Source organism: Podarcis cretensis, assembly GCF_951804945.1.
Source record: "Podarcis cretensis genome assembly, chromosome: 10".
NCBI classification, from domain to species: Eukaryota; Metazoa; Chordata; class Lepidosauria; order Squamata; family Lacertidae; genus Podarcis; species Podarcis cretensis.
In genome coordinates this window covers 20,167,453-20,193,386 of record NC_137179.1, presented here as the reverse complement: position 1 = coordinate 20,193,386, position 25,934 = coordinate 20,167,453, and the positions used below count along the sequence as shown (strand labels likewise).

Genomic DNA, 25,934 nt, shown 5'->3' with positions numbered 1-25,934 from the left:
ATGCAGAATGTTTGAGGACCGGGACATTTGCAGGGAAACCAAAATGCTTGTTTACAAAGCTATTGTACTATCAACCTTACTGTACTCTTGCGAAACATGGACCACTTATAAACACCATCTCCAGCTCCTCAAAAGATTCCATCAATGGTGTCTCCAAAAAATTTTATATATCACTTGGGAAGAGAGGTGAACTAATGTTAGCGTACTGGAAGAAGCAAAGATCACCAGCGTCAAAGCAATGATTCTTCAACATCACCTTCGTTGGGACTAGTCGTGTTGATGGGATGCCTGATTATCGTCTTCCAAAGCAACTATTCTATTCTGAACTTAAAAATGGAAAGTGTAAGGCTGGTGGTCAACAAAAGAGGTTTAAAGACCCTCTCAAGGCAAATCTTAAAAAATGTAGTATAAACACTGACAATTGGGAAACATTGTCCTGTGAGCGCTCCAATTGGAGAACAGCCTTGACCAAAGGTGCCATGGACTTTGAAGACACTCACACTCAGGACAAAAGGGAGAAAAGAGGAAAGCATGTTTGGCAAACCCCTACCATGATCAGTTCCCGCCCAGAAACCTATGTCCCCATTGTGGAAGGACATGCGGATCCAGAACTGGCCTCCACAGTCATCTACGGACACACTGCTAAGAAGAAGAAGAGGAGAAGAGTTTGGATTTGATATCCTGCCTTTCCCTCCCTTTAAGGAGTCTCAAAGTGGCTAACATTCTCCTTTCCCTTCTTCCCCCACAACAAACACTCTGTGAGGTGAGTGGGGCTGAGGGACTGTAGAGAAGTGTGACTGGCCCAAGGTCACCCAGCAGCTGCATGTAGAGGAGCGGAGACGCGAACCCGGTTCCCCAGATTACGAGACTACCGCTCTTAACCACTACACCACACTGGCTCTCAGCTATGAGTAAGACCATGCTTACTCGGCTATGAGTGATCGCTAAAGAAGACGACGACACAATGGTATCCTGAATGTGATTATGAATTAAGAAACTCCAGTTAGGATGTGTGATTTTTATATGGAGCTACTGGGGTCATGAGTAGTTTGACAGTGTGGTTTTGAGTTGCTTGAATGCTTCATTGGGGCTGGTTACATAGGGCCAGCGTTCTGCTGCTGACTGAATTGAGACATTTCCAATGGTTTGCTGGCATTGTAAGTATTCTTTTTATTGCCAAATTCCGTTAAAGTCAAAGAGGGTTTATAGAAACCTCTTCTACTGCTTTCTTAGATAAGCAGGCAAACAGGAGGTGTTAAGGGCCTGCTCTCAGGTTAATTAAATCAACTGCTTATTCCCTCCCGCGACTTCACATCAAGGCCAAGGTGAAATATGGAGAGTAATTGGGAGTTGCCTTTTAAAGTGAGGAGTTGTTGCCTGTCTGAAATCAGTGGAGGTTTGGGAAACTTAAGACCTTGTAAGATTAATCCCTTTTTAGTCTAGCTTGGCATTTAGCTCGGATACCAAGATCAAATGCTGACATTTATTAATAAATAGACATAAAATGTCTGAGACAATTTAGCTTTTCTCTGTGGAATGTGGCTCATTTTATTATTATTTCTTTTGACATGGCATTCATCAGACTGCTTTGATTAGACAGTGTGTTTTCTGGAGCACACCCAGATCCCCCCATGTTTTCTTTTCCTCTTTAAATTTTAAACCCATCTCATGTGGGCTTTATCTCTCTTACTTTGTTGGTGTGCAGAGCTTTTCCTTACATTTTAAGGGTTGTTAAGGTTACTTGCTGTTTGCTGTAAAGACATAGATCAAAAGACTGCTTTTGACATTTTTCTTTTAAACTGGGAAATACTGTAATATGCACACTTTTTTATTTGTTTTTTTGGCTGAAACCTTTAAGCCAACGTTTTCCTTGAACCAGACTAGATGGGTGAGTGTAATAGATGCTTAGTGCGATAGAGACGCCTTGTTCCTTTTTGCCTGAGAAACTGTACAACAGGGACCAAAGACCTTTACTTTTTGCAACCTTAAGGAACATGTTTTTATTTATGGATCAGTGGAATGCAGGCAGCAGAGAAACCACGGCTTGGATCCTAAGCTTCCCCTCCAAGCATGGAAGGAGTTTGCACTCCTTTCATGAGTACAGTTTTCCTCAGAACTTAGGATCCCGGGAACCCCATGTGATTTACACACCCAAAAACAGTAGATCATACCTAAATGTGGTGATTGTGCCTAAATATGTGGAATGTGCTGTGTATCAGCTGGAGAGGTGGGGCAGCAAAGTCACCTCCCTGCCCCCCCCCCCGGTCTATCTGCTTATTTTTTCCTCCTCCATCCATGTCCCTTCTCCCTTTGCATATTGTGTTTATTAATTTGGAAACCTTGTTTAAGACCATGAATGCTTTAAATGCATTGGTGGAAAAACAGTTCATAATTGCAATAACACCCCCACCCCCCAGTTCTAAAAGATTGGTGTCTACTGATAATCACTTTCATAAATGTTTTCTTTTCTTTTTTACAGTTACCTGACCATAAGCAACAAACAGAAGTTCTTATACATCACAAGTCCTTTTTTAAAAAGGGCTGCCTTGGTACTTACCTATGTAAGTATTATTTTGAACTATATTCTTACTTAACTTTAATTTCTTCAGATGAATCCCATTGTAGCTCCTCAGTCTCAAGAGCAGGCCCAATACAGAAGTATCTTACTCTGTTATTCCACAGGAACAAACATAATAATTTGTATGCTGGGCAGCGGCAGATTTAAGTTGGTGGGGACAGTTCTCCTGCACAGGGCACCAAGCTGAGGGGTGCAAAACAACCACCTACTGGGTACCTACTGGGTACCTACTGAGAAGATCCATAAAAAAGCAACTGCATCAAAAGGAATTACTGTGAAAATTAGAAGAAAAAGGGGGCCACCAAATTTTGTCCTTCCTCAAGGCACCATATTAACAAAGTCCACCCCTATGCTGAGTTAGAACAGGTTATCTCAGTTAACCTGAAAATGTTTGTGAGTCTCAAGTATATTAAGATAGGTTCTGGTTTCCTGGTCCTAATGAATTGTATGCCTTTTTGTAGTAATAACCGAAATATCTCCTCTTTTCTGAAGGTGATCCTACTTTTGTATTTTCGCTTCTGGATAATGGGAGGTTCTATGCCAGCGTTTTCAGAACAAGACAATCCAGCTTCATTCTCACCTTATCTTCTAACAAGGTATGGTGACAGGAGCCACATATGTTTGGTTTGATGCTATCTTTCCATTTAATGTGAACTAATCGAGGCCTTAATCTTTGTTGTTGTTTCCTGAAAATTACAGTTATAAAAATAACTGCATAATGCTTGGGAATCACATAATACTTGTGGGATTAGATGAACTCAAATGCATAAAATAATTCCAGTGGATATGTTGCAGTGATTGTCCAAAATGTGGTGGTTGTTGACAGTCACGTGTGAATGTGCACTTTTCCAGATTTTACGATGGAGTTGCCCAACCAAGGAATGTGTGCAACAATATGTATTCTAGTGCAGAGTACATGCAAAAATGCATATTTTAGTGAAAGTAGCATATACAACTGCATTCTAGGTACTGCCAGTTGCTCATGAACCATTACTAGGAGTAAGAGCTCTCCCAGGATAATCACCACAGCATTAAAAGCTTGGATAAATGCTTTGACTGATTATTTCAAATGCCCTCAGGGTACTTCCTCAAGAGAGCAGCAGTACAAAGGAGACTCCTAGTCCCAATGAACTCTCATTTAAATTTGGGCAGTCTCTCTGAAAGGCTAGGGAAGCCAGTGAAGGACTAGTGAAAGCAAGCGCCACATTTTCAGTTTGCTTTCTGTGGAAGCTTTTCATGGGTTGTACTTAATTCCCGAATATCACTCTGTCTAATCCCTTGATTAGGGGAAACTGCATCACCACCATATAAGCCTTTAAGGCTCTTGGGTTTCTGGCTTGGCAAGCCTAATGCCTCAACATCCATGGTTTATCCCTAAGACTTCAGTGCAAGGGGAAGAAAAAGCAGGAGGAGAAGCTGTAACATGGAAGGTACCGGAAGAGACAAACAGCTCATTGTCTCTCTGGCTACTATAGATTGAACTGTGAGACTCTGGAAAAGAAAATACAAATGTTCTCATGGGTCATGTAAGAGGGTGGAATGGAAAAGAACAGCATGGGGTAGGTTTTGTAGCCCATTAACTTTTCCTTTTAAAAACCTTGTGGGCTTCCTCAGATATCGAACAGAATTTTAACTCTTCCTAAATGCCGAGAGGAAATGTTATTAATGCCCTTCATTAGGCGTAACAATTTTTCACTTCGGTATTTACAGCTGAAGCTATTTTAGCTTGGGGCTCTTTCCATCTTTTCCACAGCTCTAAATCAAATGCGCTTGACAAGGCACTTCATAATAATGTTGTAAAACATATGTGGCTGCAATTATAACCAGGTGCTGTTATTTATGGGCTCCCTATCTCTGCCGTATTTGGTTTGTTTACTCTGAGGCACTCCTATCAGGGAGCCCATCCATGCGGCAAAACCTTCCACTTTCTATATAGCTTGGCATACTTGTCTTTTTGTCAGCCGAATCATTTTTGAAAAGATAACAGCTTTTTTTTGAGTGTGTGTGTACGTGTGTGTGTGTGTGTGTGTGTGTGTGTGTGTGTGTGTCTGTCTGTCTCCACTCCCCATATAAAACTGGTGGACATCATACTTCTACCAGGTTGTTCTGTGTATGGGAGGGCCTGCAGAAGGTGGTTGTATACCACTGTAGTACAATAGTACCTTGGGTTACAGACGCTTCAGGTTACATACGCTTCAGGTTACAGACTCCGCCAACCCAGAAATAGTACCTCGGGTTAAGAACTTTGCTTCAGGAGGAGAACAGAAACCGTGCACTGGCGGTGCGGCGGCAGCGGGAGGCCCCATTAGCTAAAGTGGTGCTTCAGGTTAAGAACAGTTTCAGGTTAAGAACGGACCTCTGGAACGAATTAAGTACTTAACCCTAGGTACCACTGTAGTGGGATCCTGTCCCACACCAGTGAGACAGCCTGACCCAGAAGCTCTTAATAGAGGTCAAGCAGAACAATATGATCTGTTCTCTTGTCTTCCTGTTAAGAGGCTTCATTGCTGGTCCAGTTGGTTTCTCTGTAGCCCCTCCTTCAGCCACAGGTGATAGTTGTTGGTGGCACAGACTGAATTCCCACCCAACTTCCCTCAGGCTCAGGACCTGCTATAGGGCCAAGTTCTGTTGGTAGGTTGCAACCCAAGAGATGGTTGTGTATGTATGTGTGGGTTTGTTTTAAGATTGGTTGTATCAGCAATGCAGCAACAACAATGCAGAAGAGAGATGCTGGCAACCAGAGGGGAAAGAAAAAGGACAGAGAGGGACAGGCAGATGCATACATATAGTAAAGGTACATATATAATATACAGTATTAGATTACCAGTTGGGTCCCATGTAGAGGGAAGAAGTGAATGCTGAGTTTGGTTAGGACAAAGGACACTGGTCTGTCCAGCATATTCCAGGTATAGAATTGCTACAGCCATGATACTTGGTCCCAGGCAATTTTAGCCTCTAGTGGTATTAAAAGAGTTTCAGCTCTTTTAAATAGTCATATGTGTGGTGTCAGATTGGAGTGAGTCAACCGTCCTGCATCTGAGGGCCTCCCTGCTCATTCTGTTGCAGGAGTGGGCAACCTCTGGCACACAGGCCGAGCTTGGCCCACCAAGGGAAGCCACTGTTATATGGGGTAGTATATCTTCAAAATACCTATACCATCTGCTGCAGCCAATTAAGAGTTCATGGTCTTGGGACTACTCACGTTGTTTGCTTCTTGACTAAGAGTACAATCCTAGTAGGGACGTGAGTGGTGCTGTGGTTTAAACCACTGAGCCTCTTGGGTTTGCCGATCGGAAGGTCGGCAGTTCGAGTCCGTGCAATGGGGTGAGCTCCTGTTGCTCTGCCCCAGCTTCTGCCAGCCTAGCAGAAAGCATACCAGAGCAAGTAGATAAATAATTCCTGCTGTGGTGGGAAGTTAAACGGCATTTCCATGCACTCTGCCACTCATCACGGTTCTCTGTGTGCCAGTAGTGGTATAGTCATGCTGGTCACGTGACCCGGAATGCTGTCTATGAACAAAGACCAGCTCCCTTGGCCTGAAAAGCGAGCTGAGAGCCTCACCCCATAGTCGCCTTTGAGTGAACTTAACCATCCATGGGTCCTTTACCTTTACCATACTTTACAAATCTATGCAAAATCCTATGCAGGTCCTATTGACTTCAAGGCTGCAATTCTAAACAGATTAAACTATTGAGAGCCTCATTAAATACAGTGGAAATTAGTTTGGGGGGAAATTGCATAGGACTAGGCAGTAATGTGAGTGTGATTCAGTTTCTCAACTGTGCCATGTGATAAATGGACTCTAAAGTCCTGGCTTTCTTGCCAGGCTGTAAAGAGTTAACTTTGCTTCAACTCTCATGCTTTTCATTGTTTGAATCTAGGGCTAGAAGTGCAGATGCCTTGGCACCAGAAATAAAAACAAGCAGTTTCTCCACATATTAGCAATAAAAAAAATATTTCTTTTACATGAAGTCTGCAAAATAATTTTTTAAAAATGCAAACGCTCTTTGGCCATCTGACTTAATCTGCACTGTTCGTTTCAGTTATTCAAAGAGCAAATGTTAATTGGAAGAAATGCAATGCATACTGAAAATTAGTAGACAAATTAACTCAAATGATTAGGGAACATTCTCCAGAGCTGCATAAACTATAGATTGGGGTAAAATAATAAACAACCTAGATTGCAGTTAGGGAAGCAAGCAAGTCCCCGGTGTTTATGTTCAAGCTGTCACTTTCCTCAGAGCTGTGTTTTGGAAGGGTGGTTGTTTTATGTTCTTGAGAGAGATCTGGTTGCACAAGCAGTATTTATAATTAGTTTTAAAGCATTAGATTAAATGCATTCAAGCATCCAGTATGCCACAGTAACAGTTGCTGCCTAGGTTCTTTTTTATAAAATCATGCAAACTTTGGGAATAAACTCAGGCCTTGCTTTAACACGGAGAATGGCAGAAGCCTGTAACTGGGAAGTTCATCTTTCAAGTTCTCGTTTTAGTTTTAGGGTTATTTTCTTTTTAATGCTGAATTCTTGCAACTCTTGCAACTCTTGCAATTCTTGCAATGGGGGACCAAGCACCCCACTGAACCCAAGGGAACTTACTTTTGAGCAAATTGCATTATAAGTAATTATATACTGTCATGAAAATCTGTATATACATGAGGCGAAACAGCTTCCCTTTCCTTTTTAAAATCTGATGAGATTAACAGGGGGCTCATTAGTTTCATTTGATTTATAGCCTTTCCCATGCCAAGAGCTCAAGAGGGGTAACATTATGCTATTGTAATTAATTAGAGTTTAATTATCATCATCTTACTCTTTCTTTGGTCACCCAAAGGTAACTTGAATAAAAATATCACTATGAGAAGCACAATCTCAGGGTTTGGCAAGTCTGGTAAGAGGGAGCAAATTCCACAGTTGAGTGGTAGCCAGCAATAATGCCTTTGTGCTCTTATTTCTTGACTTCCCATGTAGATAGTAAATTTAGGAGAGTGTTCTTAGTGAAACTTAAAAGGTCAGGCTGGAAGAGAAGGAATGCTGTTTTCTAACTACAGTGGTGTCTCGCAAGACGAAATTAATCCGTTCCGCGAGTCTCTTCGTCTAGCGGTTTTTTTGTCTTGCGAAGCAAGCCCATTGACAGCTTAGTGGATTAGCGCTATTAGCGGCTTAGCGGATCAGCTGATAAGCGGCTTAGCGGCTTAGAAAAAGGGGGGAAAGGAAAAAAACCCCGCAGGAACTCGCAAGACATTTTCGTCTTGCGAAGCAAGCCCATAGGAAAATTCGTTTTGCGAAGCGCCTCCAAAACGGAAAACCCTTTCGTCTAGCGGGTTTTCCGTCTTGCGAGGCGTTCGTCTTGCGGGGCACCACTGTACCCAATAACAGAGGCCGCTGGAATATTTTTTGGCATTGCTGTGCTGGCCGAAAAGAGGCAAGGAAGTAGCTAATCTGGATTAATTTTGTGGTGCCTGGAAATCTTACTTTCAGCATTGCCTTAGTAAAACTCACCAGGGAAGAAGACGAGGACAAAACTAGAATTAGTTGGCTCTGCATGTCAGTGGATCTAACTCCCCAAATCCTTAGCCTCCTTGTTTTCTGCCTACCAGTCCAAATGGGCACCAGGCACCACAACCACTGGTCTGAGGTTTAATCCCTGTCATCTCCAGCTAAAAGAATGAGGTAGCAGATGATGGGAAAGTTCTCTGCCTGAGAACCCTGAGGGCTGCTGCCAGTGAGAGGAGACAGTGGCCCTTCTGATGTTGGACTTCAGCTTCCAGCAGTCTTGGTCAGCATGGCCAATGGAAAGGGATTATGGGAGTTGTAGTCCACCAATATCTGGAATCCCAGTGGTTCTGCACTTCTGGAGTACATTGTACTGGGCTAGATGGACAAATAATCTGACCAGTTGTAAGGTAGCTCCCTGTGTTCCAGTGCATGACCTTTGACAAATCAGTAGCTTAACCTCCTACAGAAGGTTTTGGGGAGGATAAATGGCAATGTACTACTTCATAGAAATAACAAGTGTATCTTACTGCTTTTGTGAAAGCTGATTAATAGCATTAGCTATTTTAGTGTTTGCAGGTCCTTTATACTTTTTGCAAAGCATTTTGAGAGCTACTGATGAAAGGTACTATATGACGTTGTTGATTACTTAAAAATAAATGCTGCCGTTTATTCTTTGGCCACACACTTACTGCCCGCTGTCACAGCCACTCTTAGCTTTGTGGTATACACAAACGGCAAGCTATTATTCAAGGCTATTAAAACAGGAAGGCGATCCAAATTGTTACGCTTTAAAAACTGTCACAGATGGAATCCTTGCATTTTCAAAAGAGGCTTGCGGCGAATCAATAAGTGCTCTCTTTAGTCCCACCGCCATGTTTGGCGAATGCTTCCTAAACCGTGCAAATTTAATGAGAGCTTTCAGCATTTGACAACGAGCAAAACAGCCAAGAGATTTTCTGTTGTGATAAGCTGAGATGTGAACCAGCCAACTATGCACAGCATGTGACGAGTGTTTTAGGATTTGGAAAACAATATGTGGCTGTGCTGGCAGAATGTTTGGAAGGATCATAAGTGGTGCCAAGACAGAACAGAGCAATTTTCAAGCCACTTGGTTGGTGTTTTTGTCGTTTGTTGTTACGTATCATTTCTGCTGAAAGTGCTGTACAAATAGGTCTTATCATTCGTCTTTGTAAATGTTCTCACATGGTATGGGGAGGGGACTTCTGTTTCCTTTGCCTGCTCATAATAGTTCACAAGAACAGTTGCAGGGTCAGCACCTAAGCTGTCTGCATCCTTGTGGGCTGCTTACATGTTGCCTGGGTTATGTTGGAAGCTCTGCTCCTCAAGGGAATCTCCCATTATGTTGTTGTTTTCCACATCAGCCAGGTGTGATGCTGAGATTAACAGTCTGATATTGGCTTCTCAGGAGTCTTGGCTTCTAAATGCTACCAGATTGCAGAAAAGCAGTTTTCATCAGATCACTGCCTCAGAAACAAAAAGGTGTTTTTCCATTATATGACCAACCTTTCTTATACCTCACAAGGTTATCAGACACTAAATTACTTATATATATTTATATCTTGCTGTTCCTTCAAGGAGCTCAAAGTGGTGTACAAAATTGTGCAGATGCCCGTGTGCATGTGTGCACACTCACACACATTTTAGCTGCACAACAAACCTAGGAGATCCGCTAGGCTGGGAAATGGTCACTGGCTCCATGGCTGAGCAGGGATTTCAACTCCTAGCCCAATATTGTAACCCAGCTTTGCCAACCTGATACCTTTCAGATGTTGTGAACTACAACCCCCTGCACAGTGTTGACTGCAGCTCAAGGGTATTGTAGTCCAAAACATCTGGAAGGCACTGGGATGGCAAAAGCTGCTGTAACTGCTGCACTATGTCGGCTTTTATTGCACAAGTGAATTTTCAGTCTGTGGGTCTTCTGGGAGCTTTGCTGGGACACGGCAGCCTTGTGCAACACCGTAAGTCTTCCTAGGTCCAATTAACTTTACTGGCTCCTTGCCTTGCTGCACTATGCTTTTTCTCTGGCCTTTCTTGTCCTTATTTCTGTTGATGGGCTGTGTTAAGAAAAAAGCAGCATGGATTCTGCTCCTGCTCTGCACCTGCCTATTCCTACTTAGGTACAGGATCTTGCAAGCCTTTTCTACAGCCCTGCCAACTCCCACTACCTTCTTGTCTGTCCACACTTGTCTTACCTGACTGTACTACCTTTTGGGAGCCGAGCTTACATATCTGAGCTTGTATCGTGAATCTGTGGTTTTGCCTTGATCAGTTGGCTTGGCCCAACCGGCTCATTAGAACAGCCCATCATATCTCACTGAGTTTATAGAGGGCCTGCTGCTGCCTGCATGGGATCTTCTTCTTCTTCTTCCACCCTGCCTGGGTTTCTCCAGTGCATGCCATTAGGAATGTACATAAGAAGCAAAGGCATCTGTAATGGTACCTTCAAAAATCACATTTGGATAACACCTTTAACCAACCAGGATGACAAATAATAGCAGGGAAAGTTTTCAGTTCTCCTGAACTCTTTCTTAGGCCTAGATGCTTCACAAAGCAGGGTTGTGTAACAGTCGACATGATGAAGTGTTCTGGAGAACTCAAAAAGCTTTACTCACTATTCTGTGGCATTTTGATTAGTCCTAGTAAAGATATTGCCCATCTCTGCTCATCTAATGTAATATGGTACTGCTGAACGGATATGAGTGTGGAAATTAATGCAGAGTTGTGAATGTTCTTTCACTGTTCTTTCGTCTCACAAATTAAACTTGGCTCTGATTTGCACCAGTGTCCTTACCACCTACTGGTGACAATCCTGCTTTTCCCCCTACAAGCAGCATGCTAGTAACTGAACTTCACATTTCATTTTGTAGGTTTCTTACTTATTCCTACCTCCTGGCCTTCAATGCCTGGCTTCTACTGGCTCCCATTACTCTGTGCTATGACTGGCAGGTTGGGAGTATCCCTTTGGTTGAATCGATCTGGGACATGAGGAATTTTGCCACACTTCTGATGGCAGCGGTGATGCTGCTGCTGGGTCTGCACTGCATAGTAGCATTCAAGGTAAACAAATGTTTCTCTACTTATTTGTTTGTGTACTGATTATGTAGAAACAATTCTGTCCTGAAAGAACGGAGGAGGCAGTGTTCCTGAATATGCTAAAGATAAGTATTCTGTTTCTGTTTCTACATATCCATCTGGGCCTGGTCAGATGTTATTTACCAAGGAATAATCTCAGTTTTGGTTGTTCCACCACCCTCAGAAACTTGGTGTTGGGTGTATCACCCGGGAGAGAGGATTCATGGCAGCACCTCCTAAGTTGTGGAACTCCTTCCCCACAGTGGTGCGTCTGGCAAATGCTGAAGATGTATCTCTTTAGCGTGGCTTTTGACATGAGAGATGTATATTTTTAGGAGCCACCTTATTTCTGTTATTTTATGTTGTTTTGAACTGTTTTTAATATTGTTCTTTAATTGCTATAACCTGCCCTGGAACCTTAGGTTGAAGGGAACATGAAATAATAAGTGATACGGGCTACTTTACAGGCTGTACCATATTGGTTTGAATGTAACAACTCTCTGATGCTGTAGTTGAAAGTCCTGTTCTACCTGTGCGTGAATCAAGGTTTAGTGGGAGGGGGAGGAGGAATCAAGCACTCTTGTCTCCCTTTGTGCCCCCACAACCTTGGGGAAGGTCTTTAGACTATTGTGAACCATTGAGTTGGTAGCAGTTTTAAAAGAGAAATTGCTGGTGAGTAGAGGATCTGTGCGCTGCTCTGGTTCACCAGAAGCGGCTTAGTCATGCTGGCCACATGACCCAGAAGCTGTCTGCGGCTCCCTCAGCCTATAGAGCAAGATGAGCACGCAACTGCAGAGTCGTCCGCGACTGGACCTAATGGTCAGGGGTACCTTTACCTTTACCTAGAAGATCTAGAGGTCTGGGTGTTCTTCCTTGAACATACTGAGTGTGGACTGTCTATCCCATTTATTTCAATGGAAGAAGTGGATCAGCACAAACAAAGCAATGAAGTTTTGGCTTCGTACAGATGAGGCAGGGTTTTTGAGCAGGAGAGCTAGTGTGTATATTGGAGCTGCACCTGTAAGAAAACATTTCTTTGAGGCAAGTGAATGTGATCCCAAGTTCCACGCATACAACCTGGGCTCATCCACAGTTACCTTTTGCCCCATTTTTTTTTAGAAACAAGCCTGTGATTGAAAGTGCTGTGTCTGAGCACTTTTTTAAGAGTCCAGCCCTTTCCCCATGACAACCCACTCTGATTCATGCACACCCCTTCCACTCCTTACCCCACCACAGTTTACCTGTGTAATGTATGAACTGGCAAAATATCAGGTGGCTCTTGTACCTGGGATCTCTTTGTAGCAGAATGGAAAGAGGGGAGAGAGAGAGGGATTTGGGAATGGGGAGCAGGGCAGAGAGAAGAGGTGAGGGGGTGAGTATTGTGACATGAATGAACTCAAGGTTTGCTTCTCTTGTATATTGGGAAACCTTGGATTCATTGTGTCTCCATCTGCTCCTGATTACTTCCACCTTTTTTCCTTACTCCTTTTGCCTCTTCCATCCTAATCAGATTTCCTATGGCTTTGGTCATGGGTCACTTTGAACTTGTCCATCACGACTCAAATCAGTACATAAAGCAAAAAGTCATCAAGTGTTCTGCTTTTAATATATATAATTTAGGGGGGGAATATTGGTACAGAGCTGACGATTTAGGGTTGGTTATCCACTTTTCCACAAACAAGCTGAGAGTCGTGTGTTGGTAATGAACCTGGGGAGAAAGATGAGCTGTGTGAGAATTTAATCGTGAATGCTTTGTAACACTCTAGAGACGCAGAATAGGTGAAGTAATACCAGCTAGCAGTCAGAAATATTGCACGCTGCTGCTCTGAGAACAAAGGACCTACTTGTTCTCTGGACTGCTTTTTGCCATTAAAACAAAATACCCAGACAGCACTTGTCAACCTGGAAAAGGTAAGAAAATGGATTTTATTTCTTTCTCTACGCTAAATGATGATTACGACACTTTTGAACCACTGATAGATCAAAAACAAAGCAAAAGCCCCAAATGAAACATTGCTTCATCTCTCTTAACCAATGTGTCTCATTCTGTCAACTTTGCAGAGATACAACCTCCCTTCCTCTGCCCCACAAAATCAAAGCAGCAGATCCAATGAAGCTTATATCCAGTTTTCCAGCCAATGTACAGAGGCCCATAGAATGAGAGACTTGGTTAAGAGAGATGATATAATGTTACGTTTGGAGCATGTGTTTTGTTTCTGAACAACTAGCTTTCCAAAAGTAGTACAGCCATCATTAGCTGTAATAGCCATTCAGAGCAAGAAATAGAATACATTTTCTTACACTCCCAGGTTTGCAATTGCTTTCTAGGCCAGGGATGTGTGTGTGCATGTACGGAGAGAGGCGCTGTTTGGGTCATACGGTTGGACCAAATCCCACCAGTAGTTGGAGTATGGCAACTACTCAGGATAGCCTCACATTTTATGTCAGTTTAGTGGGTTCAGTGGCCTTGGTGCAGCTCTAGTCATGAACCACTAGCTGCACAGAAAAGGCAGGGCTCAAGCTGGAAATGCGTACCCCTACATTCAGATAAAGATGCACCCAGCATTAAAATTATTTAGAACAGCTCTACACCCCCCACCCCCATTAAATCTTTCATTATCTACCCACAGACTTTGAAAATTTTTCACCCTTGCTAGACCAGGACAAAGTTGCACCTGCAGTATATCCAGTATGTGTGTGTGTGTGTCCTATAAAGTGTTTATTGCCCCAAGCATGCATAGAGTGTATATGCTGTGTACCTCCAGTAAAATTCATGCCTCCAGGTTATATGCATCTGGTTGCTGGGGCAGCTGGTCTTGTGTCTGGGTCCCCAACAGCAACCAGATGCTATCCCCTTCCTCAGGTTTGCACAAACTGCAGAGCACCAGAGGGAGATGGTTCCCCGTGTCATACTGAGTCAGAAGACAGGTTACATTGAATATAATTACAGAATATGTCTAAGGGATTGATTATTTTGTTATCATTGAATTTTTAAGTGAGACTAATTTGTTGTCAGCTCTTGTGATTTGGGTAATTGCATTGTTGGAATGTGTGTGCAGTGCTGATAAACTACCAAGGCAGGCAGCTCAGTTTTGTTTGCTGAATACTTCTATATTTATAATGTAGAATGAATATAGGTTTATCGCCTTGTGGCTCTTCCAGGTCTTGCTTTTGCTCACGGTACTCTTGGAATAGGGCCATGTGCCGTTTCGCTGGAGAGAAGGTTGCCTAGAATGCAAGAGCAGCTCTCCAGTATTATCAGCTTATTTGTTTCAGGAAATTAGCAGTGCTCCTGCTCTTTAGCTTTCCCTTGGTAGCCTTCTGATGTATCCTTTCTCGTAAGAAGGAAGGAATTACAATTTTCATTTCCCAATATCCAGCAAAGTCTAATTAAACCAGTTCCCATAAGTTCTTTTGTTTCCTGCTTGTGGGTCATAGTCCTTGCCAGAGGATATATCATTTCTTTTCCATTCATAAGAAGCAAAGAGATATTTAAAGAATAATAATTCTTCGCCCTTTCAAAAATATTCATATTTAATTAGGTAAAAAGTTAGGAATAATCTATGATAAAATATATGTGTTTCTTTCGTTCTTTGTTTATGTAGGGCAGATTTTTGTGCTTGAGCCAACTTTCTCAGGATGGAAACAGGGAAATACATGAGCTGCAACCATTTTGAGTGCGTCCAATTGATGCGCAACCGCTGATGGGCAGGTCCTTTTGGACCCGGAAGAAGGCAGAGTGGGGAAGCAACAGGCTTATGCGCCGATGTGCGCGGGGGCCAGGAATGAAACCCCCGTGCAAAATGCTCATCGCCTGCAGTAGTGGCAAGCGACAAAGTTCTAGGTATTGCTGGCAAATTAGAAAGTGGCAAATATCCAGGTACAACTGAGCATTCTTAAAGAGATGTTAAATTGTTGATCTTCTAACAAAAATGTGTAACTTGTCCCTAAAACCAGCCCCCATACCCAAGGACTGGAAAAAGATCAGTGCAACACCAATTTCTTAAAAAACGATTCAGAAGAGATCCAAGCTGGCTAGCGTAACATTTGTTTTGGGGAAGCTGGTGGAAAGCATTAAAGATAGAATCATAGAAGGGACCACAAGGATCATCTAGAATGGCCAAGCCTTCAGGTCTTGCTAAAAGAAAACCAGCATGGCTTCTGTAAGGATAACTCCTGTTTCACTAAACTTAGAGCTCTTGGAGTGTCTATAAGCACCTGCATAGTGGTGATCCAGTCAACATTATGTCCTTAGGCTTTCAAAAAGCTTTTTATAAAGTCCCTTACTAAAGGCTCCTGAGTAGGCTAAGCATTCATGGGAGGAGATCGTACTCATTTCAGCCTGTTAGCCTGTAATACATTGTTTCCTCCAGTTTCCATGAATTCTTCCAGCATCAGAGACAGAACAGAAGAGCTATTCTTATGTCCCTCACTTCACCCCAATACACACCTGTGCAGTTCTCTCCCTTGAGCGTTAGAGGTGTGGTATCTGGCTGTTCCACTGCATTGCATTTTACAAGTGTTTTCTGGCCTGGTCTTGGAGACATGTAGAAGAAGCATGTTTATTTTGCCTAGCATTTGGAAATAGTGCTTTTTCAGTTGTTTTTGTAGTCTAACTGGTTTATATTAAGTGTCTAATCAAATTGGTTTGCATTAAGTTGTAATCAAATTGCTTTCTATTAAGTTGTTCTACATCTGTATGTGAACTGAACATCTGCGTAGGAAGGTGACCTAGCAGCAAATGAATTAGCGCCTGTTACAAAAGCAGCTAAGGATGCTGTTCACCATTTTAAGTCTGTGTGAATAAAGACCTTGCATACCTTGCTACAGTTGGCTTTTCATCTACAAATGGCTGTCTATGGTTCCTTGACGGCAAGGGCGCTTCCTAGAGGCCGAAATGGACAAGGTTTTGGAAGCACATACCTTTCTCTCCCTTCCCAAACAATTCGTATCTCCGCCCCCCCCCCCATGCACCAAAGATATACAAGGTGAGCAGGGCTGTTTATTGACTTCTTGCATTTTACTCTCTGGAAAATGCCTTCATTTTCATAAAAGGCCCATTTTGAATCAATCCTTCCTTGATTTTCCTCAGGGCCTGCTGAATTTCCTGACACCCCTGCTAAGGTCACTATTGATGTTCCTGGTGCTTTGGCAATGAGGTTTTCTATGACTATTGCATTAGCATTTGCTTCAGGAAGAGAAAGCAATAAGTCAAGAGACCCTGGGGCTGGCTAAAAGAATATCTCTCTCCCTCCTTCCCTGCATAAACTGTGCGCCTGCCCTGTTAACTGACTTACAGGAGCACAGGAAACACTAAGGAGATTAACTGAGCTTTTAAAATTGTGAATTTTAACTCCTTAAGGAGTAGCAAATGTTGAAGCAGCTATAGGCTCATTGCCTCGTATGATTCTAGATCAACAGACCCACAGGATTGGATTAAAATACCTTTTCTTTTTGGAAGGGAGGGCATGAAAGGATGTGTTTAAAGTTAAACCATTACTTAAAGGTAAAGGTAAAGGGACCCCTGACTGTTAGGTCCAGTCACGGACGACTCTGGGGTTGCGGTGCTCATCTCGCTTTATTGGCCAAGGGAGCCGGTGTACAGCTTCCGGGTCATGGGGCCAGCATGACTAAGTCGCTTCTGGGAACCAGAGCAGCGCACGGAAACGCCGTTTACCTTCCCGCCAGAGTGGTACCTATTTATCTCCTTGCACTTTGACATGCTTTCGAACTGCTAGGTTGGCAGGAGCTGGGACCGAACAACGGGAGCTCACCCTGTCATGGGGATTTGAACCACCGACCTTCTGATTGACAAGCTGTAGGCTCAGTGGTTTAACCCATAGCTCCACCTGCGTCTTACTTAGGGCTCCATATATAAGCAGTCCTATATGCCACTGCTTCTCATCTGCCAAAATTTGCAAAGATGGACACAAATGCAAACACATTCCACAACTGTTATCTGTCATGTTTGGTCCTTAATAACTTCTATAGAATCTATATATCTGTTTACAAAATCAAAGTTAGTGCTGGGTATTCTTCTTTTATAAGTATAGGCTGGCACTATGTTAATGTGGTTTTGCCAACTTGTTCCCCGAATAAGATAAAGCAAAAGATGGGGGAGGGGATCCAAGACACATATAGCTTGAACATTGCCTGCTGACATTAACAATAACTTAAATGTATAAATTAATATACACTGTCCATATGTCCAATCAGATATCTAAGCTATTATAAGCCAAGTGTTAAAATGTAGAAAAGCAATGAGATCTTCAGACCACTGAGTAGTGCATAACTTTATAGCTATTTAATTAGATTGCTGCTTGGGCTGCATTTGGACAGCACGTTATTGCATTTCCCCGACATTTTCTTACCTGTTAATTTCCATGTAACCTTTCACACAGCATAAAAGCCACTTCTGGAAATCTAATGGAAGCTCAAGGCTCATTTCTGTGTTGTTTCCAGAAAAAAAGTTCTTTTGCAACCTGTTTAACTTGGAAGATTATGGGCATATTGTGTTCTAATTTCATGTAATGAAATTTGGGGTGGGTTCCTGACATGCAGTTCTTTCCCACTTTAAAATTTTGTGCGACACAGCAACATATTGATAAAAAAGCCTCGGTTCCATAATGCAACAGGTACTGCAGCAAAAAAGGAATGTTAGGAATCGAGACAAAAGCACTAGCATTGTAACTAGTAAAACGAACACAATAAGCCCCACGTCTCGATAGGCAGAATACCATCTGAATGTGATTTCTTATATTTCCACAAATAAAAGAGCTAGAAAAGTATCTGTGTTAACAATTTGTATGGTAAAAGCATTTTAATCCCTGTCCTCCTTCCTAGTTTGACTTTCCCTTTTTATTTGCTATTTGTAATCTGTTAAAAAAAAATAAAGAGGGGGTGAGCATGTTCTTGCATCATTTTTTTCTGCACACGGGAGCAATCTAGTGTCTTCGAAAGAAAAAGGCTATAAAGGCCAATTCCTCTTTTCTTTTCTTTTTAAGACTCAGTTTGTCTTTAGAGTTTTATTTCTGAATATATCTTATGTCATTGTCTGCATTTGTTCAGCAAAAATCTTCAAGTACCATTAGAGCTTGTAGGATTAAGTGGGCAGAATCAAACCAATTCTTCACAGACTTGCTAGGAACAAAAGGGAGGAGGAGGAGGGGGAAAGCGTATACCCAAAAATGAAGATTAGGCTCTGATTAACACACAGTCAGTCCCATCTGTGTCTTAAAAAGGATGAAAAGGTTGATGAAAGGCCATTGTTGAAAAATTTCCTGTTAAAATTTCACTTCTGCCTTGTAGTTTGAATACTGAATGGATAAGGAACTGCCTTGTAGCGGGCAAGACTGAAGGCTTCTCTATCCCATTATTGTCAGCCATGCCTGACAACAGATCTCAAGAGTTGCAGCCATTCATATTGCCATTCAGAGCCTTTGTAACTGGAGATGCCAGGACTGCAGCTGGGATCTTGTGCATGGAAAGACCGTGCTCTGCCACTGATATAATTCGAAATGGCGTGGAGAGCATAGGCAAGATTGTGGCCCGCCCCCCATGATAACACTAGAATTTAGAATTTCTCAATGAAGTTGAGTGGCGAAAGGTGAAAATAGTCTGGCTGGTGTCATTTTTAGAGGGCCATAACATGGAGTGAGCCTTTTCTGTTCTGGAATCCTTGAAAGCAGTTGTTGGGCCTGGGAGCTAGAGATGCAAACTGCTTTGACCATTTCAGACCCCCATCTTGTAGCTGCAAAACCACAGCCTGGGTTGGTAGCCATGAGCGTCATCCAAATAAATCCCCAATCCTATAACAATAGTATAGTATAGTATAGTATAGTATAGTATAGTATAGTATAGTACAGTACAGTACAGTATAGTATAGTATTACTGTTACTATAGCATAGCATAGTCAGTTCTGCGAATTAAAAATATTTTAAATTGATTTTAGATTTCCGCAAGGGACCAGAAGGGTCTAAAATGCGTTAGATTAATATATATTCTCTCTTGTCTATTCCCATTGCTCCCCCCACCCCCATTTCCAATTATTGTACATGCCCAAGCGATCACAAAGTGTGCTGAAAGTCAGCCGTCACGCACATAAGTGGTTGTGTAAAAGTTGCCCTGAATTGTTTTTGGAAACAGGGTGAAGGTGAGAGTTTGGGGTTCTGTAAGAGCATGTTTACACGACATACTTAAATTTGCTGCTCTGTGAACCAACCATAGTCCGAGAAGCGAGCTAAGAATGCAGTGCCTAAGACAACCAGATTTCAGCAAGGTAGAGGAGCTTACCTGTGCAATGTTGTTTTGCCTCTTCATGCAGTGTTAGCATACCAGAGATCCCTGACCCAGACGGCTTGCTGCACTAGTGTGCTAATATTGCATGCATAGCACGTAAGGGTTACTTGAAATGAGACGCAATGGGTAAGTTCTTGCCTGCATGCCATCATGTTGAAATGGGGCCTTGCAGAGAGTTCTTAGTTCCTATCCTGAACTACAGTTTCCCATGATTCTTTAAGAAATTGCATGGTCATTTTGCCGGCTGAAAGTGAATGGGGCCTCAGTGTAATTGTGTAGGTTAGTTTGGATATTGAGGCACCGGTGCTGCCACTATTGTGTATGTGCATGCTCACATATGTATTTAATATGAGTGTGTGCGTGCCTGTGCCTGTGAGGCAATATTTCTTAGAATTTGAGTGCTATAAAATGCTCCGGTGCACTATAGACTGAAAAGTGGCCATAAAAATAACACTGTGCATTTTTCATGTTTCTAGCCTCTTAGCGATTCCTTGTTACATCTACTTAGTTTTATTAGGCATCAAATATGGATGTTTGCTGCTGTGGATGGAATGGAGTTCTCAGAGGAAAAGCCTAAATGTTGCAAGAAATGGCTGTTGGGTAGGAACTGCTGAACAAATGACCTATTTCGGCAGGCTTTGAAATTTCTAAGGAAGCTTGCCGCTGGAACATTGCAACGCTTTTGGCTTAGTGAGAAGGTGGTCACTAGCTGTGATCATTAATCAGTTAGCCGAGATCATTAAGCAGCTGACTGTGCTTAAGAGAATTGCAAAATGTTCTAGCCCAGTTCTGGACAGGGCAATTAGATTTCTTCTTTCAGTACCTCAGATTTTCCCTCCCATTGTAGAATATTAAGGTACATGTTATTTCCTAGCCTTTAGTCTTCCCTTGAGAAACTTAGGGTTGGAGCAAAATGTTCTTACCAAGGCTTCCTCAGCCTCAGTCCTCCAGATGTTTTTGGCCTACAACTCCCATTATCCCTAGCTAGCAGGACCAGTGGTCAGGGATGATGGGAATTGTAGTCTCAAAACATCTGGAGGGCCGAGGTTGAGGAAGCCTGTTCTTACTGTTGCTTGTGAATGGGGCCAGTAGCACACTTAGATCTGGTAGGTCCATGTTCCAGTCTCAGCTCAGCCACGGAAACACTGATAAACCTTATGCAAACTGTAATCCCTCTGCTTCATTTTTCCATCTGTAAAATTGGAATAACAAATCCCACTGGCTTAAGTTGAATATATACAAGATAAGTAAAAACAAGCTGGCATAGTTTAGTGACACATTATACATTAGGGGAAATTCTTGGACATCACCAACTTTGCCTTCTCTCACTTCTCCCCAATAACGTGTAGTAGGAAAATACTCATAATATGATATTATCATTTCCTTGTCCCTTTGCCATTTGCAAAATGTGTGTGGAAGGCTAATACTGTATAAAGAGGTCATTTAACGTTTAGCTTGAACCTAAAGGTTTTAGCTGTGAACCAGTGCAATACAGTGCAATACAATCTCTTAAGTTTTGCTGTTGTTGTTAAAGCACATAGCTTAAGTGCCATAATAAGATGAAATGATGAAAAATGTGAGTATGAATATTGTTACATTAGAATTGGAACTATGATCTTCCCTGAACTTGGCATTCTTTTTCACTCATTTGTCTCTAATTATTGTTTCGTTGCAGAAACTGGAACACAGAGAAGTTCTAGTTGGCCTGTTGTTCCTGGTTTTCCCCTTCATACCGGCTAGCAACCTCTTCTTCAGGGTGGGATTTGTTGTGGCCGAACGTGTCCTGTATATGCCTAGGTAATTTTCACACATTTAATTCTTTTGAAATGACACTCTCGATTATGATATTTAAAAACTAAGGTCTTCAGCCCATATTTATTCCCACAAGTAAATATGTACAAGTATTTAGAACTATCGCTTCAGAAATTCTGCAGAATTTGTCAAGGAACATCTACCAGGCAGTGGTAGATAGAATTGTTCAACTAGCTGTACGCAGTGATGCCGTGTAATCCCATTCATTTGTAACTACTTTGCTGATATTCGTGGTCTGCTGCTCATCAAGTGCTAAAGTAAATCTGTAAAAATGAGATTTGGATGGTTCAATACTTAGATCTACTCAAGGGCTTTACTGAAAGAGTTGCTATGCTGGCAGTGATTTTCAAACAGCTTGACTGTGACTGTTAGTGACTTCATGTAAGGATTGTATATGTGGTCCTTGTTGCTTGTACAGTAACAACAGCCCTTTCTCAAGGTGCCACAATTACACCAATCACAGTGATGTATAGGCCCAGTGTGGATACTGCTGTGACCATGAGCTGACCCAAAGTCTGGTCAAAATGGTATCTTCCTAGATACTACTATAGAGGTGAATTGTTGTCTTCTTTATTTGTAAACATTAGATAGAACTGGGAAAGAAAGAAAAATATTGGATTTCTATCTAGATCTGTTACTTCAGCCTGTATTGGGTCTATTATTCTTAGAAAAACTGATTGTAGTTTAGAGTGAAATTTGGGGTGGGAGAAATGAGCTTTGGTAAACAATGGCATTCTGTTTCAAAATGTACTAGATGTGATACCTAGTCCATTGTTTTACTGTAATTTGGATTCCTGGGAATTTCAGCTATTTTGTTTGGATATAAAGCATTTGAGTCACAAGTTCTTCTTAGTTCAACATAAAAAAAAGGAGGATACTGGAAATGTCAGATTAAGCCACAGAATGAGATCTAGCCTGACATTTTAATGAATGAAGACAGGCGTTTTGTTGGGTAGACATCTAGAGAGATACTGTTAAAGAACAAACAAAATGCACACCATTCTGGGAAAGTGGAAAATGTGGCCTATTATCTCTTAGAGCGGTGTCTTTCAACATTTTTAGCTTTAGGGAACATTTTAATTTGCCAAGGAATTCTTGAACTTCTTTTCATGGAAAGCCAGAGGTTTCTGGACTTGTTTTCTGGTGTGCACACAGAGCCAAAGCAGATGACATGCCAATCACACAATTAGCAATTGCGTGAATGACTTTTTAAAAATAAATTGCAGGCACAGTCTCCCCATTTGCAGTGGGATCCTGGAATTGGAGGGGTAGGTAGGGGGGCTTTACCCCTTTGTCCCCTTATGGTCCCAGTCTGGATTGGGGACATTGCATCTGCATTAAAAAACGTTCCCAGTGGGGTAAACTGATGCTCCCCCCCACAATGCAAATTGCAGGGGTAGTGCTGTTGCCATGTATAACTTTGCAGAGAACACTCAATAAAAACCCAATTTCAGGGTCTTGATTTAGATAGGGGTCTTTGCACCTGCAATTTACTTTTTAAAACAATTATGACACGGTTGTTTGATTTGTGTCTCATCTGGTTTGGCTTTCAGTTCATGTGAGGCACTGACTAAGATGGCTGAAAATGACAATGAGGCACATCCAACGCTCTCATTGTTGGGGTGATCTGTAGCTTTGGACGCTGGCAAAGCTCCCTTTGAGAGGAAACTTGTCTGCCATTAGTGATTTTTTTTAAAAAAATCAGGGAACCCATTATAAGCTTTCAGGGCATCTGCAGTTCCCCAGAGTGCATATTGAAAACCACTGTCTTGATCAGGAGAAATTGGGCGATGTTGATTGCTCCCCAGTGTGTACAAAAATAATGTTATGCTTATCTCACAAATTCAAATTGATTTAATCAGTAGATGAGTTGCTAAATTGGTGTGGTGTGACTGAAGTTGAAGGGCTAGTTTGTTTTTTAAAAAACTTAGGCTCGTTTGTGTTTCTGTAATATGGAATGAGAACAGAACACGTTGTCTCAGCAGAGGCATGAAGACATGTCAGATGAAGAAACAGAGATGTATACAAAAATGAGAGAGAAAGAGTGATACTAAAACCTCATTAATGTTGATATTGCATATACTAATAGTGTACTTTGTGCTGGTATTTATGTAACCAAAACCACACTGCCCATTCACAGGAGGGAGGTAACAACAGTGGTGGAATATGAAGGAAATCGCTGTTTGTAGCATGCACTTGTGGAAAAGGACCCTGAATATCCACACTGCAGTATTTTGTTGCAGACCGCTATATTGAAGAGAGCTCTAAGCTTCCATTTAGTGTTAGATCTGTAATATTTTCCTTTTCATGGTCTATTGCACCAACATGCTATTTGTTAATAAGCACGAGTGCCTTTAACTTGCTTCAAATGGGTTAATCAATTAAATCTTTAGATGTTTAATCTATCGATTTAAAGCTTGCATCCCTAGTTTTAAAAATGTACACTTCAGATCTTTTCCATATTGTATCGTGAGGCTTGGTGATTAGCTTGTCTGGTTAGTTGTCACCAGAAAGAAGATTCATGCCCATGGAAGGGAGAAGACCCTGCAGGAAAATAACAGTGTTGGGCAACACAACAGCATCACTGCATTGGGCAACTGCCACTGTCTGTTCTTAGCTTCCATTGTGACGGTCCACCTTGGACACCTGATCTTACCTGTCAGGGATGCTGTGGCAGTGGATTTCCTGCATTGGCAGAGGGTTGGACGAGGTGACATTTGAGATCCCTCGTAACTGTATGATTCTGTGTTACACAAGAAAGTTTAGCCTAGAGGGACAGGGGCACATTCCTTCACACTCTTTAGGATGGAATCGGCCCCCTTCCTGTCCCCCCTCCTCAGAGCTTACTATGCCTCTGGGAGCCAGGAGCTCTTCGTTTCAGCTCTTGATTGCTGGGTCCTGAATTTCCTTGGGAGAAAATGGTCCGTGCCTCAGATTGACAGAGAACTGGAACTTAAATCCAAAATGAAAAATGTGCATGGCAGCCAATTCCTATGTTAGGTTGAAAATGGATAGATCTTGTTTGTTGTCCCAAGGTTCCCCCAGGAAAAGGGAGGTGTTCTCTGCTCCAAAAACTGATACAGGCCCTAGAGTATTGCGGGGGCTAAATATGACTGCTCACAAAATGACTGAATAGCGAGCAATTATCTCTTTTGTATTATTTCGAACACAGTCTTGTGGCACTCTCCTCAAAGAAGAATTTGTAGCCACTGCAAAGCAAGAAAGATTCCTCCCACCCCCTCTTTCTAATTTTGATCCAAGGGAGAGCCTGGCAATAAAATGGCTGAGCAAATAATGAGAGCAGGGACGTATAACATTATTGAGAACTTTCTTTAGCAGCAGTTTCGTCTCTTGCCAAGCATAATATTCATTTCTTGGATTTTGTTTCCACCTCTGCTCTTAAGTCTCAGTTATTGAATTAGAATAAGACGTGGATATCTAACCAGTGTGGTTGGGGGCAATGTACCCATAGGCATGTAGTGGTCCTTTAAAGCTTTCTTTGGCCTTCTTTTCCGAATGAAACATCTTTTAATAAAAAATTCTGTTCATGTAAATGCAGAGGACAGTGTAACAGCCTCTGCCAAATTCTGGGAAAGAAGCAGTGAAGTGGCTAGAAGCCTTTACATAGCAGTTGGATGTTGTTAGACCTGAGTTTCAGGTCTCCCAAATTTACAAATTCTCATATTTTAAATTGTACTATTGTGCTTTTGAAAAAAAAGTCTTGTATAAAAGCTTGCATTGGGTCCCTCTGGTATTCAATAAAAGGTTTTGATTTATTTTTTTAATTAAATGCTGATTTTGAGGATGGCCAGTTTGACTTGGGAGGGGCTGCTTAACCCTTACTCTCATGATGGTTTGCCAAACAAATTCACTTTCCCCTAGGCTACAGGTACTCCTATTCTCCCCACTCTCACCTGGAAGACAACAACCTCAAGCGAGGGAGTTTTGACTGGGAGGGATTAGGTATGTGATTATTTTTTTATTAAAAAAACTAGCTGGGGGGCAGAGAGGGAGGGCTTAAACGCGCACACACATGCTGGCACTGCTACACCAATCAAACTGACAGTTTTAATTAAAACAGGAGGAGGAGAAAATGTCATGAGGTCCCATCATGGATCTATTGAGTTAAGTTTAGCTGGCAGAGCAGAGGCTCATTGGGTAACCCCTAGGTTACTTGTGACCTCACAACCTGTCAGGAATTGCTGACCACTGCCCTGTGTGGTAAACTATGCCATTACAGAACCTTCTATCTAGACTAACTCTATCCAGCCTGGCCATTGGTTCCTCCTGGGCAGGAAAGTGTATAAGAAGGTCTTCTACAGGAACATAGGAAAAACCGCTTCACACCGAGTCAATTAATCCAGCTCAGCACTGACCAACAGTGCTTCTCCAAGGTTTCAGAAAGAAGTCTCTCCCAGTCTTAGCTTGGTTGGGTATTGGACCTGGGATCTTCTGCATGCAAAGCACAACCTCCTGAGCCCAGATGATGCAACTTTCTTTACCATAAAATGGTACATATTGGCACCTGGTTGCATTTCAATGTCCATGACTCTCCTTGATCTCTGCAAACTATCCACTGTTGTCTTGCAATTATTTGGAAAGCCAGTAAACGTGGGTGTCCTGGAATGGAGTAAGGAGCACTTAATAATTAAA

At 42.1% G+C, this 25,934-nt stretch overlaps 1 protein-coding gene across 1 annotated transcript in view; it reads left to right on the top strand.

Annotated features, from left to right (window-relative positions):
• Positions 1-25,934, top strand: part of TMTC1 (transmembrane O-mannosyltransferase targeting cadherins 1) — a 148,756-nt gene that overhangs the window by 61,554 nt on the left and 61,268 nt on the right. Inside the window, exons 6-9 of the mRNA XM_079992336.1 lie at positions 2,480-2,561; positions 3,071-3,174; positions 10,967-11,156; positions 21,145-21,266. Coding sequence (XP_079848462.1) covers positions 2,480-2,561; positions 3,071-3,174; positions 10,967-11,156; positions 21,145-21,266 — 498 coding nt within the window. The remainder of the gene's footprint in view (positions 1-2,479; positions 2,562-3,070; positions 3,175-10,966; positions 11,157-21,144; positions 21,267-25,934) is intronic.